The sequence below is a fragment of the Hydra vulgaris genome, chromosome 07, assembly GCF_038396675.1.
Source record: "Hydra vulgaris chromosome 07, alternate assembly HydraT2T_AEP".
NCBI classification, from domain to species: Eukaryota; Metazoa; Cnidaria; class Hydrozoa; order Anthoathecata; family Hydridae; genus Hydra; species Hydra vulgaris.
The window spans coordinates 8,154,922-8,174,788 of NC_088926.1; the positions used below are offsets into that span (position 1 = coordinate 8,154,922).

The 19,867-nt window shown below is 28.3% G+C and overlaps 3 protein-coding genes across 3 annotated transcripts; 2 read left to right on the forward strand and 1 right to left on the reverse strand.

The window, feature by feature from the left end:
• Positions 1 to 8,604: 8,604 nt before the first annotated feature.
• LOC136082548 (uncharacterized) lies at positions 8,605 to 9,491 on the reverse strand. The gene is made up of 2 exons (XM_065801959.1): positions 8,882 to 9,491; positions 8,605 to 8,837 (listed from the first exon to the last, which is right to left on the reverse strand). Exons 1-2 carry the CDS (start codon positions 9,489 to 9,491, stop codon positions 8,605 to 8,607), a joined length of 843 nt encoding a protein of 280 aa, XP_065658031.1.
• Positions 9,492 to 14,723: 5,232 nt separating this feature from the next.
• LOC136082549 (uncharacterized) lies at positions 14,724 to 15,578 on the forward strand. Its single transcript, XM_065801960.1, has one exon. It carries the CDS (start codon positions 14,724 to 14,726, stop codon positions 15,576 to 15,578), a length of 855 nt encoding a protein of 284 aa, XP_065658032.1.
• A 402-nt stretch (positions 15,579 to 15,980) lies between these two features.
• On the forward strand, positions 15,981 to 16,460 carry LOC136082550 (uncharacterized). Its single transcript, XM_065801961.1, has one exon. The coding sequence runs from the start codon at positions 15,981 to 15,983 to the stop codon at positions 16,458 to 16,460; it is 480 nt and encodes a 159-aa protein (XP_065658033.1).
• Positions 16,461 to 19,867: the final 3,407 nt, after the last annotated feature.

The following is a 19,867-nucleotide window of genomic DNA, read 5'->3' on the forward strand; positions in this document are numbered from 1 at the left end:
CCTGCGAAAATTCCAACTCCACTCCTTTTGATTCATATTTAAAAACTGAAAACGGTATTTTGCTGTTTCAAAAGTAAAACAAGTAAAGTTTATCATGAAATTAGTGTTGATATTTACAATTCAGTATTTAATATTACTGAACCTTCTTTATTTCATACTTTTGATCTTTCATTTCAAGAAAAGTATTGATCATTTTATTTTAAGATAGTTATTGTTACTGACAAACTAAAAACTGCCAATAAAACACCAATTTTTAAATCTAGAGATAAATAGAGTGTTTTAAATTACAGGCCTATATCTATACTACCTTGTTTTTCAAAATTGGGAGAGAGAATGATGTATAATAGGCTATATAATCATCCAACTGAGAACGACATGTTGCATTGCAAGCAATTTGGTTTTAAACTTCCACTAAACACGCAGTAGTTAAACTTTCCAATCAAATATCTAACGCCTTTGATAATGAATGTTTTATATTAGGAGTTTTCACTGATCTGTCAAATGCATTTGATATGGTAAAAAACTTGAAAACTACGGAGTTAAAAATGCAAACTTACTTTGGTTTGAAGAGTAAATGACAAATCAAAAGCAAATTTTTATAAGTTAATCAAAATAACACAATTCCATATTACATAACATGCAGGATACTATTTTAGAACCACTCTTTTGTTTGCTGATGATTCCGATCTTTTTTGTTTTCACAGAGTTATTAAAACAGTTTTTAAAATAGTTAATGAATTGTTATGCAAAGTTAATGAATGGTTTGTCAGTAACAAACTTTCACTAAATATAAATCAAAATATAAACTTTTCCATAAAGTAAATAAATCAGAAAATATTCCTCATAAACTTCAAAATCTTATAATTAGTAATACTTATACTAAAAGGGAAATAATGGTAAACTTTTTTGGAGTAAAACTCGATAAAAATTTACTGCGGTATTCACATATAAATAGTATTGAAGCAACACTCCCAAAATATACCGCAATGATTATTAAGTCCAAACTTTTTTTAAATATAACATTCCTGAAAAAATTAAATTTTGCCTTTGTTCACAGTTATTTGTCTTACTGTAAAATTGTGTGGGCTAGTATTGGCTATACAAAACTTAAGTAAATCTACAACAAACAAAAAAATGCGTGCATAATAGTGTTTGGGGCCAATAGAAATGATACTTGCGAACCACTTTTTTGTGCGCTCGGTGCTTTAAATGTGTATAAAAACTCAATCTACACCAAGCTTTACCGTTTATGTTTAAACAAAATTCGGAATGTCCCCGAAAATCTTAGCAACTTATCTTAATAAAATTAATCATAAGTATTTAACAAAGTTTTCAGATAACAACTTTGTTCTTTTCAAATATAATTTAAAGTTAACCTCCCATTTAATTAAATACCGCGGACTTTATCTGTGGAAAAACTTGAGATTGTCAACAAAAACAAGACTACATTAAAGCAATTAAAAAAAAAAAACAGAACAATTATTATTGTTCAGGGATCTTAATTTATCCGACTTTAAATGTTTCTTTTAAAGTAAGCTTAATCAAAGAAAAACTAATTTATTAATATCAATGAAATTTAAGTGATGATGTTAAAAATTCATCGAATGATTATGTTAATCAGTGGCGGATCCAGCATTTTTTGATCTTTGAGATACCAAACTTCCAGATTTGGAGCTAACTCCAAACATTTATATGATTATACTTATGTCAAATAAAGAGGGTTTGCAAAAAATTGCGATGATTGGAGGCTGGGAACAAAAAAGCCCCAAAGTTTTTGCAACACCTACCCCAAACTTGAGAGCAACAAGTTTGAATACTTTTTATTGCTATTGTCAACTAGACTTATATTCATTGATAATTTTTAAGTTTCATTGTATAATCTTTAGGCGTTTAAAAATTATGACCATATAAAGTTCAAACCCCCCTCAATTTGAGGGGGTTGTAATTTTTATATGTTTATAATTTTTGAACGCTAAGAGTTAATACTATGAAACTTAAAAATTATCGATGAATATAAGTCTAGTTGAGAATAGCACAAAAAATATTTCATCAACTTGTTGCTCTCACGTTTGGGGTAGGTGTGGGGAATTTTTTGCAAACCCTCATTATTTGACATAAGTATAAACATATAAATGTTTGGAGTTGGCTCCATTTCTGGAAGTTTGCTATCTCAAAGATTGAAAAATGCTGGATCCGCCACTGCTAATTATGATATTTTTTTTTTTTTTTAAAAAGTTTTGTTTAAGTGTTTCTTTAATATATTAGCGGTTGTAAGCATTTCAACGCTTCTTAATTAATTGCTATTTTAAATTTCTTTATTTTCTTAGTTATTTTTTGTTTTAATTCTGATTTATACTTTTATATATAAATGTATGTTACGGATATGTAGACTTTTTTTATATATATATGCGGCTTGGCGATAAAGTAAAATGTGCCTTATTTTTGCTCAAGCCATTAATTTCGATAAATGTATATGCAATGTTGATAATTCACATTAGGCTATTTTAAAGAACTATGCATTAGCGTTTGATATTCTACTTACGTATATTTTTAGATTTGTTTGAAACCAGCAAACTGCAAGTGCAATTTAGATCAGCAGATATCACTCCTCAGTACAAAAAAAGTCCCTCACCTCAAGTGCATGTAAAATAATGGAAAGCAAAATCAGATGAAAACTTGAAATTTTTCTATAAAAGTTTAAATTAATAGTCAAGTAACAGCACGGTTTTGTTAAAAACTAATTATGCTCAACGAATCTACTTGAAACACTTGATTTTATTTCAACCGCCTTAGAGAATGGTAAACCTGTTGATGCTTTTTTTTTGGATTTCACCAGGGTATTTGACACAGTGCCACATAAAAGATTGCTGCTTAAACTAACAGCTTATGGAACATCTGGTCTGATAATACAATGGATTGAAGCATTTTTAAAAGCAAGAAAATAAAATATTGAGATAGACAAAAACGTATCCTCTTGGGCAAAAATTATCAGTGGTGTGTCACAGGGGCCAGTATTTGGAACACTCTTGCTTGTGCGATTTATAAACGATTTGCCTGAACTCTAAAAAACCTATCCAAGCTGTATGCAGATGACACCAAAATTTTGAATGAAATGCTTTCCTGTGCATCAACTCTTTCTTTGCCATCAGATCTCGATTTAGCTTTTGAGTGGACTTAAGACTGGCTTGTGAAATTTAATATTTCGAAATGGTCATGGATTTTGACCGGAATAACAGAAAATCACACTATTATACCAATGAACTAAAGTTAAACATGACAGAATCTGAAAGTGATCTTGGAGTAATCTTCTTAAGCATTCTGAAATGGAAAAATAATGTAAAAAAATGTGCAGGCGAAGCCAACCAAATGTTTGGTTGGATTAGAAAATGCTTTGTTTGTTTACATATTAGAATCCTGAGAATACTTCATGTTTCTTTTTTGCGACCACTTTTAGAGTTTGCAGTACCAGTTTGGTCACATATTTGAAAGGGTAAAATTGATTTATTAGAAAGAGTTCAACATTGTGCAACTCGATAAATACCATAGTTTAATAAAATCAACTATGAGAACCGTCTAAAAGCTCTTGACTTGACTAACTTGACAGATAGATTCAACTTTTTAAATTCTTCAACGGTTTTAACAATTTGGAAACAATTAAAAAAACATATTCAACAAACTCACACAACAGGTCGCCGCTTTAAATGTATCAAAGAAATCACTTAGCAAGCGTGTAGTAAAAACTTTTCTATTTAAAAGATCAGCCCATTTATAGAATAGCTTGCCAAGCAATTTGGTTAGCCCACACTCTTTTAACAGTTTTAAAACAGGTCTTGATTGGTTGATAAGCAGCAATCAAACAAATTGGCAGTCATAGTGTGTTACTACCACACTAACTACTGTTAATACCTGAAATAAGATTGGTACAATTAGGCTAATTAAAAAATATATATAAATTAAATAAATATATATAAAAAATCGCTACAACGACTAACTTGCAATATGTCTTTTTCATATAAAAGAACTTCCTCATCGATATTAGCTAAGTTATTTGTATTTTTCTTAACTTTGAGAAATTCCCTGCATTTGCATTTGAAAAAATTGATGCAATTCTTTTAAATTTTAAACTTAATGATCTAAACACAAATCAAAAATATCTGCGGAAAATGTGCAAAGCAATATCCAAAGGTAAGTGATCACTAGCTTTGTCAAAAAAACTGTCAATGAACCTCACACATTTAGTCACTTATTTAATGAAAGTTTATTTACTTATTTGGTTTATCATTAGGAGGCATTCTTTATACTAAGACGGTAAACGACATTTCTTTTAAATTTATTTAGAAGTCACATTACTTTTGCAGGAAATGCCAGATTTAGTAGAGCCTGTATCAGTACCTAGAAATCCTATTCATAAATTTGCCTATCCATTAAATCTATTAATAGCATTGATTAGTGACATACACCAATCCGTTTGTGAGTTAGAAATGAGGCACAATTTTAAAGTGCAACTGGAAAAAGGTCACACACTGCTTACTTTAAGTTTACCAAAGCTTTACTTAGAGGAAAAAAATTATTGAACTTATCTACTAAAACGACACTGATGTAACCTTGCTATCATTAACAGCTAATGTGTCGGAGTAAGATATTTTATTGTTTATGGAAAAACGTGGAAGAATAGCAATTGAGTTTTAAAAACTTCCATGCCATATTTATTCAGCGAAGCAGTGTGACAAGCTGAGACTTTGCTGGCTGTATTTTGAGAAAAATCACAACGAGGTTTTATTCAATTGCTTTAGAATGAATATGGAATTTGAGTTTAATGACCAGTTTTCAAAACCTGAATAAATATAGTAAAATTGCAAAAAAGTTTCACTGAGTCCTTTAAATTGATATGCACATTGCTATTTTCAATTTGACAATATTTAAATAGAATATTTGGCTAGTTACATATGCTGTTTTTATTTCATGGTTTTAAGTAATTGTTTACTAAAATCACAATTAAGAAAGTGAAAAAAACAATTAAATAAAATGAGTTAATCACCATTCAAATACCTGACAAAGTAAAAAAGTTTCACATTTTATTTTAGTAGCATATTGTTAAATACGGTAGTGGTTAAAACATTTTTACTTTCATCAAAATTGAACATATTTACCAACCAGTTTGTCAGTCTCTCCAGCTTTTGCAGTATTTTTAAACAATATTTAACAAAACATACAGTTTAAAATTTAAAAAATGTTATTACTAAAACTGGCAATTTTTATAAAAAATATCTATCGTATCTTTGTCTACTTGTAACTTTATATACATACATACATACATACATGCTTATATATATATATATATATATATATATATATATATATATATATATATATATATATATATATATATATATATATATATATATATATATATATATATATATATATATATATATATATATATATATATATGTATAATATATATATATTATATATATATACATATATATACATATATATGATCCAGCAATGGTGAAACTTAAAGTAGAAGATAACAGTTAGATAAGTGTTTTTTACTAATTTATTATTGCTCTGTTCTTTAAGAACATTGAGCACTCTATTTGTAAAATACACTAACATAATTTACATATATATATATATGTATATATATATATATATATATATATATATATATATATATAATATATATATATATATATATATATATATATATATATATAAATATATATATATATACATATAAAAATGTGCTAAAGCTGCAGATATTTTAACCTATTGTATATAAAAGATTATCACATATAAGAGTAGTGTTAAAATCTTAATCAAATCTTATTAAAAGTATTTTTTGTATTCCTTTTGTTAGGGATTGGTATAATAACACCAGGTAAAGAAAGAACATAAATAAACTGGTTTGCAGGCGTTAATATAAATCAAAGTAGGTTGATATTTTGCGTCATTATTAAATAAAATAAAGATGGTTTGTGCAATAGAACAGAACGAAAATATAAAACTTTAGCTAAAAAAAGCAAAAAAAATAGACTAGTAAATGTAGGCTTCGATATTATAGGAGCTAAAATATGCAATAAAGCTTATATATACAATTAGTTTATATTCTTGCAGTCAGAAATACATCATTACCTTTGCCGTGAACAGCTACCATTTTAGTTGGGGGAAAATAAACTTTCGTTATGAAACGCAGTTCTTGTGTCTTAAGTCTTAAGATAATTTTTGAAACACATATGCGTGTAAATATAATTAATATAATTTATTAGAAATAAATAAACTTATATATATATATATATATATATATATATATATATATATATATATATATATATATATATATATATATATATATATATATATATATATGTATATATATATATATATATATATATGTAAATATATATACATATATGTGTATATATATATATATATATATATATATGTATATATATATATATATATAAATATATATATATATATATATATAAATATATATATATATAAATATATATATATATATCTATATATATATATATATATATATAAATATATATATATACATTGTGGGAGCAGCACAAAGAAATATAGTATATATACCAATAAGACCTTAGATAAAGGTTGCATATTAAACCCGGCCAACAATTATATTGTTAAAGCTAAAAATGATCGCATTCCAGATTCTGGAATTGTTACCTTGAACTACAATGCGTTTTCAAGGAATAATGGATCACACCTCAAACAGGGTTTGAAAAATTATGGATAAATCTAACATAAATGTTGGATAAATTATGAATAAACCTAAAACCTATAATACTCTTATTCTTATAAGCAAAGTTGTATTCATACTTTGAACTTTATTTAAATAGGGTAAAGTAGTAGCTGAACCTTTTTCAGCTATTTTTTAGTTTGAGTTTAAAAAACAAAGGAAAGTATATACAACTTTAAACACTTCTAATCAGTTTTATAAAAAGAAACCTCTCCGCATTGGTCCCACCACCACCTCAATCCCAAGAATCAATTAAAATTAAATAGAGATGTCTTTGATAACATTTTTAGAGAATCAATCTAGTACAAGGCAATCATAAAAACAAAAAAAAGCTCGAACCTTTCAACGTCAAAATAATTTATACTATAACACCACCATCGCATTATCATTCTATTTAAATTAATTTTTTTGTCATGTTTAATTGTTGCCTTGACTGTTTGGGGGTTAAACTTTTCCCCAATTAGTTTCCAGAGTTTTAAACTTTTCCCCAAACAATCTCCTTTTGTTTTGATTTATAATGGTAAGATCGACCATTATAAAACAAAACAAAAGGAGACTCATCGCTCAAATAACTTTAGCCCAATACTCACATATCTAATCTTTGTGCTCAATACACTTTAATCTTTTTATTGCAATTGATTTCACTTAAAAGAGGTTTTTTTATTTGCATTCCAGCAAAAAACTCACCTAATGCTTTTATTCGACGAGATATTGACCATTTTGAGATATTATTTAGGCTCAGATTTAGTTTTATACAATTTATATAATTTAAATACAATTTTACAACATTTTTTGACGACATTAAGAATATAGTGATCTTCCTTTTTTGAAGTTCTAAACTTTCTCCCAGATCCAACAGATCTTTCAGCTGTACTTGTATGTTTATATTTTATCTACTAATAGTTGAGTTTTATTGTTTAAAACATTTTCCATTGCTTCTGTGAGACTCTCCTAGGTCAGCAGCTTCAGTAATTCGTCTAATTTCTATATCTGTTAGTTGTTTTCTAAAATATTAAATGTGTTTGTATTATCTATTTTTTAAAGATATTAATTAAATGAATATTAGGGTATATATAAACATACCTCTTCTGTCTAATACTTTTCACTACCATACCCAATTTTTTTGTTTTGCTTCATTATACATTATATACTTATAACCAAGAAAAAATGTTAGTGTGGCTTTTTTTTTGCGCCCCACTTCCGACATTTTAATGGTGCTTAATTATCGGCAAGCCACTTTTGGCGGCTACCACTAATGGTCCACTAAATAATCGACGAGCAAAACTACAGCGTTCCGCTCAAAATGTCTATATAGGTAAATTGAAATTCTGCTATAGCATGTTTCCTGGGAAAGCTTCTTCAAAAAACAATTGGCTGCAAACTTAAACATAACAGCAATGACCTATTTCGCTTATAGGTACCTTTAAGTTAAGAATGTTTATGTCTTGTTTCCAAGCTTCAAAATATTTGGAAAAAAGCAAGGTACTGTTCAAAATTTTTAGTGTCTGCATATTCAAACAACTTCTTCTTATCAAATTGATAGTGTCTGGACATAAAACATAAAATAAAACAAATAATGAACAAAAATTTAATAGCAAATGTAAACATCTGACAAAAATGCTTTCTCTGAACGAAAACAACTTTCCAAAATACCAAAAAAACTGGAAAAATAACTTTTTAATGAATCTTAAAAGCTCTTTCATATGTCAATCATTGGTTTCGAAAAGGACATTATAGCTGATAGAATTAGAAGCAGCATTTGTTGGCGTTAAAATAGCACGTTTTGCATAATCGGATTCTTCTGCGCTATTAAAAAACTTTTACACAATCAATCAATTATCACTGAGAAAGCATTGCTCAGCTAATTCAGTACACCCTCGCAAAGGATCTTTTGGCTTGATAGGTAATGCTCTACTTCCAAGCTTTAAAAGCCATTGAGAAAACTCCTCATCTACTATCTGAACCCTTATATTTACAGTTAATGAGAACCTTTGCATATATTGCCAATATTCAAAACAATTTATACATGATTCTATACCTTCTGCTGGTTGACCTCGCTTCACAACTGGAAGTATTGTTTAAAGTCTCCTCCCATAAAAATAACTTTACCATCAAAAGGAAACATATTATTACAAATATCTTGCAATAACTTATCAATCGCACTTAAAGCATATTTGGGTAGCCTAGACGCTTCATCAAGTAAATAAAAACTTACTTGTCTCAGGAATCTACCATGAATAGAATTTGGAGTTACATTATATGTGCTAGTTTCCAATATTGGAACAGGAAGTTTGAATGAGCCATGCAATGTGCACCCATTTTTAAAAAGAATTGCAGCTATTCCAGTCCATGCAACTGTTGCAGTTCTAATGTGTCTGCTCCATGTTTCAGCAATTAAATAATTGTAAGAAAACGTTTTACCACAAACGGCAGGCCCATCCATAAAGAACAATCTTGAATGCTTATTTTCATTAGTAGGTGCAGCAAGGATCACATCAGCTCCACTACACTGATTATCATTCAATAACGGTCTAACTCGGTTTGCTTCATCAATAAACACCTGAACATCTTCATTATCATTTTCTGGAACATTATCTAAAGTAGGCAAATTATAGTCAGCTAAAGTTTTGCGACTCTGATTAATTATAAATTCAATTTGACGAAGAGCTGCCTGTTCAGCATGTACGACTAGCATTGAATGGTGTATGAAATCCTTCATCGTATAATCTTTAAATGTATTCTAAAGGTGTATATGATCATCAGGTTCACATAAAGTTAATATAATGGAAAACAGCAGTCTAATTTGTTTAGACATCCGAGTTGCTACAGCTTCAGTTAAAGTATTTCTCAATGTCATCTTACAATAAACCTAAATGATAACATACTCCACAAAATATTTTAAAAACAGTCTCATAAACAGTACGCAAATCCTCAAAAGACATTGCACCTTTTACATAAAAAAGTAACAATTTAAGAAAAAATAATTCGTAAGTTGAACTGACTTTATGCAATCGACCAATCACCTTACCACTACCTCTTTATCTTCTTTTCCACTTGCAATTTTTACAAAAAACAAAGGGATATGGAATTTCAACATAAGAATACTAACGTGCTTCTTTATTTTTCAGTATTTAACTTAAACCAAGCGGTTAGACGAGTGTCACGCTGTGCTGCATGATCTATAGCTACTTATTCTTCTCCTTCATTTAAAAAATATACTTTCTGATTATTAGGAAAGTGTACTTAAAGGCGTTTAATAGTATCTGACTTATCAATTATGGAATACTCATATATTTACCAATAAGCCTCTGGTGCAGAAACAAAGCGACAGTCTAAATATGTATTATTTTCATCATGGTCAAGATTTTCATTAACTAACACTTGAGCACAATTATGCCCCTTATAGATATATATGTATAAATACTTTACTGACTTAATAGACATGCAAGCTTAAACATTAATGTGTGCTTAAAGTATTTTTGATAACCAGAGGTTATAGGGTACAACATATCAATTATCAACTTGGTTACCTTTTATAATGACTACTCTACCATTATCTAAACGCCTGCAGTGAGGATAACCATTGAATGTTGCAACAGTGCGAGGATTTTGGATGGAAAATCCTACATGGTCCATGAATAATACGTTTTTTTACAATTTCAAAAAGTTCAGGACCAACGGTTTGATCGGAAATTTCAGTTGATATTAAACTATCAAAATCCTCTGCTGTTTCTAGTTTATCATCATTTACAAAGTGCAATATAATATGTATTTTTTTTTTGTAAATTTATTTGCCTTCATTAAAAAAAATACGATTACAGATTAGCTTTTGTTACAAATTTAATCGGCAGGACTTCCAGAAGATCACATGATTTTATCATGAACCCTTTACAATATCAAATATAATAATAAAAACAATAAAATCAAACTAACCAATAAAAATAAATCAATATAAACTATATATAACTGTGCATTTAAAATATAAATATACTGGATAAATATATGAAATAAAAGAACTAAAACAAGAAAAAATATTTTCGGCTGAAAAGATAACTTCTTTAAATTTTTGTTTAAAAAATGTAAAGTCCATTTCAAAGATAAATTAAAATTTGGCAAAACTATTTTATTCCATAAATAAGGACCGCGATAAGAAATAATTAGTTGTTCAAATTTAGTTTGCCAGAAAGGTCCTTGTAGATTTTTTCCATTGCAAAGATTGTACTTGTTTATGGGTTTTACATTATAAAGCAATTGTTTAGATAGTTACCCAGCTAGCACACCTACATTGATGAAACGTTAGAATAATGTTGTGCGTTGCGTTGGCCCAACATCGACCGCCAACGTTGTTTTTATATCATTTTGGTTACAAATGCGACATCATCAACAACCAAAAAACAACGTTGACCCACGTTGTAATTTAATTCGGCATAGTGTGATATTTTATTTTGATTCAGCGGTGCATTTTACCTTAGCAAAACGTTATATTTTAACTTTATTCAACGTTATAATTAATGTTTTCTCAACGTTATATTTTACATTTATCGGAATTAAATTTTTTTTTTTTATATTTTAGTGTATATATATATATATGCACATTAAATATCATATATTTATACGCATATAAAACTGTATATATGTACTTATATATTATACTTTATTCGGCACTTTTTTGAAATTAACATGGTTTCGTGTCTCAGATAAGTTGCCTTGTAAACATTTATTTGGGTTTTCTTTATGCCAGTGTTCATTACCATAAATAACTAAACTATCTAAAAAAAAGTATGGAGATAAACTGTAACTATCTGGCAATGAATCCCAACTAACTCCTTTCATATTTTGAAAAATTGGTACCATATGCTTGCATGACATCAATGTTATTTTCCATTCCATACATTGACAGTCAGGAAACTTAACATCTTGACCTCAAATAGTGATAATAAAACTTTTATCACCTGTAAAGCTTTTTACCCTGAAATTAGTTGACTTTTGCAATTTTTGTCAATAGAAATTTTAAGGTTTTTACAGCTCTTTACAAGAACAATCTTTTCTATACAGCGTCTTGTTAATTTTTCAGGTTTATTTAAAAGCCAATTTTGAAGTTTGCAATTGAAGAGTCTGTACTCTGCACAGCGACAAATATTAGTTTCTACATACCTTGAATAATAAAACTATAGATGTTATTTGTTGGGATCCTACCTTTGTCTCACTTTATTTCAAATGATAGATAAAAAAAATTTCCCTATTAAATAAGAAAAGAAAAAAGGATTAAATATCTGTGTGTATACATATAAAAACATAAAAACCATGTTTTAATAAATCATAGATTTTTGTTAATCAATCAACATTTATAACTCATAACCTTTTAAATGTTTGTACTAAAATTTTACTATCATTGAGACATCTTTTTTTTGTTGCTAAAAGCTTACCTGTTGTGTATCTCAGGAATAAATTGCCAAAACTGCCACCATTCCACTTAACAAGTTATTCTTATACTGATTTAAAAATTCATATTTAAAATCTCTATTCTTGCACTCAACTTCATCGTTTGTATTTACAACGATCTCTAGTATTACACTTTTCAATGCTTTCACCCAGCGCTGTACAAAAGCGAATAGTGTGTCTTTGCTTAAACCATTGGATACCAATGTTAGATTCTGAGTGCAGAGTACACTATTGGAAAATGGTTATGTTGTACAATGGTTATTATTCATAAATAATAAGATCCTACCTTCTTCTCAGGCAACCATGTGTTTTGTATGTGTTTTTGTAATTTAAGGCCATTTTTAGAGTCTCTTATTGGATCCTTGTGTAGAGTTTGTTTCGCAATGTCAATGTCTTCCTGTGTTTCAGAAGCAGCAACTCGTCTAAGTAAGCAAAGAGCAGTATGCTTGACTGATCTTATCCCATTTGCATTAGAAGATAACCATTTTTACCCACGCTTGCTCACGGTAAAAATCACAGAAAGTCATAAAACAACCTTAAAAACCAACTGATTATTAAGCTCTCATATAAAATAATTAATTTATTACATACTTTTACTGAGAAATTGTGTTTTAAAAAAAATATATATATATTTTTTTAATTTGAGGTGCCCCAAGAAGTCCTAACGGTCTTGTCACAGAGCACCGCGGAAGTGCATTTAACCAGAAAGTTCACGCCTCCTTCCTTACCGTGACGCGAAAATATGCCCAAAGCTCGTTTCGAACCTGGATCTCCTGCATATAAAGCAAGTGTTCTAACCACAGCGCCACAGCCGCACACAAATAGAGAAGACTATGCACCCTTGATTGGGTAAAGGGATTAAATGTGCAAATTAAATAAGCATTATATTTTATTTGTAAAAAGATATTGAATAAGATTTAAAAAACATAAAAAGATAGGTTGCGATTTCATTAATTTAAAATATTTATTCACCACTAAATTACTTTGCGGTTGTTTTATTTTAAATATCATATTGTACTGCATGCATTTTTCTAGTTTTATCTAACAATTTATCAAATTAATTAAACAATTAAAGTTCTAATTATAAATTTTAATTATAGTAACAAATATAATAATTATATAATGGTTTTATAATGAGATTATATATCATAATTTCAAGATCAATATTTTTTTATTGAATAACAAATATTGCAATTCGTGATAAAAGCAGAGTTTACGGTTTTTTAAAAACTAAAATTTTCAAGGATCAGAAGCATTTCCAGATATCACCTAATTATAATGTTGAAGATGATAAGGGTGGATGTGATGATGATGACAATGATGATGATGATGATGATGATGATGATGATGATGATGATGATGATGATGATGATGATGATGATGATGATGATGATGGTGATGATGATGATGATTGAGTTAGAAGTATTCATAACTAACTAACCTTTAAAAGCGTTTTCTATTGATTATATTTCCGCCTCGCAGTTGTCAGTCATAAAACACTTACGGTTCCATTCTGGATTTCACTCGCTTATTTTTGTAACTGCTTCTGTTATTTTTTTTTTTTTTTTTTTTTTAGTATTGTATTTGCCGATTGAAAATAATTTACACTCGTAATTTATAAAAACAAATATTTACATGACTGGGGCTTGAAGAAGACAAAATTCATCTTATCATTAAGCCCCCCCCAAAAAAATGCATATTCATCAAATAAAATGTTTTAACAAAATGCTTTTAACAAAATGCAAAATTGCTTCTGTTGTTTCGTCTTGTACTGCAAAGGATACTATAACTTAATAGCCATTGTTAGTTTTTACAACAACAAAGAAAAGTGGAATTGATTATTGAGTTGAATCATAAGTGGCATCTAGAAGACATATATGATTACCATATTTATGAAAAAGTTCTTTTTGATTTTTTGTCAGGTGAATATAAAGAAGTTTTTGTTTTGTGGGAAGTGTGTTAACCTAAATATAAATGGAAGTTCAAAAAGAAATCAGATTAACTAAAAAAATGTGTATGAAAATATGAATCGTGTGGGTAATATTTTTCGATATTTTAAAAATATTTGTTAATTTCATAAGACAATTTTTTAAGCTCTTTTTTTACATAAATGAAAATTCTGTTTTTTACAGAGTTAAAATGCATTTAATTTTTTTTTATTTTTTATCTTTTAACTTTAATGTTTTCTCAAATGTTTCTTAAATGTTTATTAATGTTTTCTCAAATTTCAATGTTTTCTCAAATGAATTTTAACTTCAACACCATGCCAAATGATCAAATGGATATAAAAAATTCAATTGAAACCACAAAGCTACCATTTAGAAGAGGAAATTATAAAAAATTCACAAAGATTTTGAATAAACATAATTGGAGCAAGGAATTCAAAAATTTAGACGTCAATCAAAGTTATTTAAAGATCATTAATATTTACGAAAAGGGTTGCGATGAATGTTTACCTAAATTAAAATCGAACACAATAAATATCAGAAGCAATAAAAGATCTTAATGGATGAATGCACAACTTAAGCACGAAATAAAACTGAAGAGAAACCTTTGGTATTGTTACAAAATATCAGATTTTAAAAATAAAGAACTAAATCAAAAATATAAAGAAAAAAATGAAAGAGTTAAAAATCTAGTTAAAAGTAGCATAATAGCATACGAAAAGAAAATTGTAGTAGAATCAAAACAAAACCCAAAAAAAATTTATGCCTATATCAATAGTAAACTTACAGTTAAAGACCACATAAGGTCACTTATTACCGATAAAAACGAGTTATCTAATGATGTACAGTTTATAGCAAACTATTTGAACAGGTTCTTCTGTTCCGTATTTACAGATGAAAATCTTAAAATTATTTCATTATTTGAAAGTGTAACAAATTTAATTTGTCCAATTCCTTTGTTCAACAAAACTGATATAGCAAACAGATTATCTAAACTTAATGCAAACAAATCTCCTGGAAGTGGCAAAGTTCACCCATTAGTCCTAAATAGTTGCGCAGAAAGTCTTAGCAAACCGTTATGCATTATTTTCAATCGATCGCTAGAATTGGGAACACTACCAGAACTTTGGCTCGAAGCAAACATTACACCGTTGTTTAAAAAAGGAGAACGCCTAAAGACTAATAACTACAGACCCATCTCTTTAACCTCAATAGTATGCAAGCTAATGGAAAGTTTTGTCAGAGATACAATAATGAAACACTTTATTGATAACAATTTAATAACCAAAGATCAACATGGTTTTATAAAAACAAAAAGCTGCATTACAAACCTGCTAGAAACCTTAGATGTTTATCTAAAATTACTTATCTTAAAGAAATCTAAAAAAGCAATATCTGTGCTGATATTGTCTTTTTAGATTTCGCAAAAGCTTTTGACTCGGTTGCACATAGAAGATTAATTCTCAAATTGGAGTCAAGTGGTATAAAGGGGTTATTACTTAATTGGTGTATGTCGTTTTTGAATAACAGAAAACAAAGAGTAATTCTAGGGAAATATGTATCGGAATGGGAAAGTTGTAAAAAGTGGAGTACCGCAAGGATCAGTTCTTGGTCCTATACTTTTTGTAGTTTTCATCAATAACTTAACGCAGGGTTTAAATAACAAAGCTAAATTATATGCAGATGACACAAAAGTGATAGCAAAAATAGATAAAAATGATTAAAATTCCCATAATAATTCCCTTCAAGATGACTTGGATTATCTCTTTGAATGGTCGACTAAATGGCTATTAAGCTTTAATAGTGATAAATGCAAGATAATGCACATAGGTCATGATAACCAAAAAAATAAATACACACTAAAATGCAATATTGAAGAATTAGAAACCTCTAAAAAAAATCTTAAAGAGACATCGTTAGAACGAGACTTAGGTGTATATATTACAAATGATTTAAAATGGGAACATCATATTGAGTATATTGTTAACAAAGCTAATACTAAGTTGGGGTTAACGAAACACGCGTTCAACTATATCAACAAAAATACTATGAAACTATTATACATATCACTCGTGCGACCTCACTTAGAGTATGCATTTCAAATATGGAACCCATACTACGCTAAAGATATTATTCTTATAGAAAGAGTCCAAAAACGAGCAACTAAAATTTGTTTCCCAAAAGGTATTAATTATGAACAAAATATGAAACTTTTAAAATTGGTTGATGGAAGGTTGCGAGGTGATCTAATTCAGATGTTTAGATTTCAAAACAATATAGATAAAAAGAAACTGGTATAACGAACCTGAGAGAATAACTAATACTACGAGAGGGCATGATCAGAAATTAAGAAGACAATATGTAAGAAACTCACTTTCTAGGCATAAATTCTTCACTAACCGTGTTGTAGAAGCTTGGAATATCCTAGATCAAGATGTTATTAATGCAACTTCTGTAAATGATTTTAAAAACAAACTAAAACGTTTTAATGAAAAACGGCTGTTATAGTCTAACATCTACTGTCGTTAGACTCATTTTTCTTGGTAAAACAAGAAAACAGAATTTGATATATTATGTTATATTATATCTTGTATTTTTTTTTCTTAAAATAGTAATACTTCTTTTTATTACAAAAATATCGCCTTCATTGTCTCTGTTACCTTCACCTGTAACATCTAACTCTTTGCCATGATCTGTATTTTCTCCATATCCACGAAAGTAAAAGTAATTACTTGGATTATTCTTTTTCCACTCTTCAACCTTTTGCCATTTTTTTTATCTAGTTTAGAAAATTTTAACTTTGTAGTTGCTTAATACATATGGTTTCATATATCTTGAATTTGGGATAGTATCTTCTAGATAATGTTGGAGGTAATTTAAGACTTCTAAAATGCTCATCTTTTATGTAACTACGAATACATTTTTGCATTTCACGTGGATTTCGAACTCCTTCTCCTACTTGTGATGTAAAACAGCATCATTAAATAAAATTCCAATATATGGAAATATTATGAATAGGGAATTACTAATAATATTATAATAGTTAGTGAAAACAATAAACTTTTTTTGTTGCGAAGCAGCAACATCTCACATAGTGGAGAATGAAAAAAGCAACATCTCACATAGTGGAGAATGAAAAAAGCAACATCTCACATAGTGGAGAATGAAAAAAAGCAAGTAAAAATGTTTTGAAGTAGTTTGACAATTGAGTAAATCTGTTTTAGTCGTTTCAATCATTTACACTTTATTATTAGTTTTTTGATTTCGTGATTTTTTGCAAGAAAATAACTTTTTTCAGACATAATAGTTTAACAATATAAATAAGGTCTAATTTAAATAGATTTTTTTACGGGTCATTCCACATCAAAGCACCTAATGGTCCTCAGGGTACCATCTCAAATTTGCTTCAAATTTTGACCACCCATAGCTTTTATAAAAAAAAAACAATCCTAAAAATTTCAGCTTGATTGACCGAACCATTCAAAAGTTATAAGTGAATTAATGTTGACCAAAATCGGAAAAATTTGAGTATCTAAAGCTTACAGTAGATTTTTTCGATTTTTAACAGATCATAACTTTTTAAATAGAATAAATGATCACTTTAAATTTTAAAGGGTAGTAGTTTTTTATCCAAATTATCTATTTTGTAGGCCTTTTTAACTGATTTTAAGCAACTTTCGAGTTCTTGTATCTCAAGTTGCTAAATAACACAATATTAGAAGAAATCTTGGAAAATTTAATGTGCTACAGTTCAATACCTACAGACAAGGTGTGCCAATTTTTTGTTACTTTTGTGTACTTAGATTAACTATTTATGAAAAAAATTATAACTATTTGTTAAAGGTTATTTTAGTACTTGCAGCAGCCTGCTAAATTTTTTTTTTTTTTTTAAAATACGATAAATTGCGTTCAATTTGTAGGCACAGAAAGTATGTAGTCAGTTAAAATAAATTATGAAACTTTTTACTGGTGAGGTTCTATATATAGAAAATCACCAAAAAAAATTTTAAGACCTATACTCTATCTTCTGACATAATTTAAGCATTTTGAGTGCAATGCTTTTTTAGTTTAAAAGGATACCTAATAGCGCAAGTTATATTATATTTCAAAAAAATAAAAATGCTAAAAGAAGAAGTGTTTATACATATGAAACACAAGTACACTAATTTCTTTATCTTTGACTTGTATAACTCATAATACTGTCATAATCATCATTATCAAGTTTGTAGTTAAGAGCACTTCTACCCTTAATGGATGGAGCCTTAAGGGTAGAATTGCTCGTGATCATAGACAGTAACGCTAGAGATTCTGTAAAAATAATATCTCTCCACCTTTCATGAAACTGTGATAACTTCTTGTGCCTGGGGCTGTGCTCATCTCTTTATATTGTTTCTTTAGGTTAAAATAAGTTTCATGGTTATTGATATTATCACTTGAAATGCAAAATATGTTAGCATCTTTAATTTTTTTTTCAGCCCAGATAAACAGTTTGTTTAATTTGAGAAACTAGTTTGCATTTGCTGCTCGTTGACTGGTTTGAATTTGCTGCTTCTCTTTTTATAGTTCCTCATGTTCAATCACATGGAATTTTTCCATGGGATGTAGCAAAGAAGAGATGCTCAGTATTTATTATGTGACCTTTAAGATGGTATCAGTGGCGTAACTATAAATTATGGGCCCCCCCGCCAAAAAAGTATAGTGGCCCTCCCACTTTAAATTTTTTCAAAGTATATTTACAAATGAAATATCTAATATTTGATTATTATATTGAGTCAATATAACACGATTTAGTATATAAAAAATATTTATTTTATAAATTTGAAAAATAATCTAGAATCTTTTCTTAAATTATTATAAAAAAGAACGAACATTGAAATTATGTTTAAGAGATGCATACTTAATCGCAAAAACTATTTATTTCTATGACAGAATTTTTTTTTCATAATAGCTATACTATCTTAAGGCAGTATAATTTACATTCGTTAATATGTGATACATAATGACGCAAATAAAAACAAATTCAAAGTTTTTTATTTTGTCCCTTAATTTTATTTATTTTTAATTACTTTATTTTATTTTAATTATTTTATTTATAAAATGAAGCTTTATGACGAATTAATGTCTTTGTATCCTCATTAAGTGACCTGTTTTGTTTCCAATGATCGTATACTTGACAATATGCTGAGTCCAGAATGTTGGAATAATATCCAAAATTCCTGTGTTCGACCAAATTTATATGCACAATAATAATAATTTGTGGAAAAATGTTGAAGATTTTGTGATGGATCTTTTTTAAATGGTCCTTGTAGTTCATATTTTTCAGAGGAAATAATAAATCTTTTTGTGCTATCATCAAGAAATTTTCCTTTAAAATATCCCATATCTGTTGGTAATGTATTTAATTCCTAAAATATGTTCGGTTCTGAATCTGTTTCTTCATCTTGCATTGCAGTGGTTGTGATTGTTAGGATTTGCAAAAATATCTGCATTACTTTTATAACGAGATTCATTATGATCTTTTGAAATTTTATTGTGTTCTAAGTTAATTGAAACAGATAACATTTCTTCTTGTTGGGTTGCTTGAGAAGTACTAGTAACGACATTGATATTTTTTATCTACAACTAGGTTTCTGTTCTACCTATGTATTAACTCTATAGATATAAATATATATAGCTAAATATTTTTGAATAAATAATAGACTTAATT

Bases quoted from the DNA above. Each gene is read 5' to 3' on its own strand.
- LOC136082548 (XM_065801959.1), bottom strand. From the start codon at position 9,491: ATGAAGGATTTCATACACCATTCAATGCTAGTCGTACATGCTGAACAG. The intron at 8,838-8,881 runs GTAAAGTTATTT...CAATACTTCCAG, and splicing joins TAATATGTTTCCTTTTGATG to TTGTGAAGCGAGGTCAACCA.
- LOC136082549 (XM_065801960.1), top strand. From the start codon at position 14,724: ATGAATGCACAACTTAAGCACGAAATAAAACTGAAGAGAAACCTTTGG.
- LOC136082550 (XM_065801961.1), top strand. From the start codon at position 15,981: ATGCACATAGGTCATGATAACCAAAAAAATAAATACACACTAAAATGC.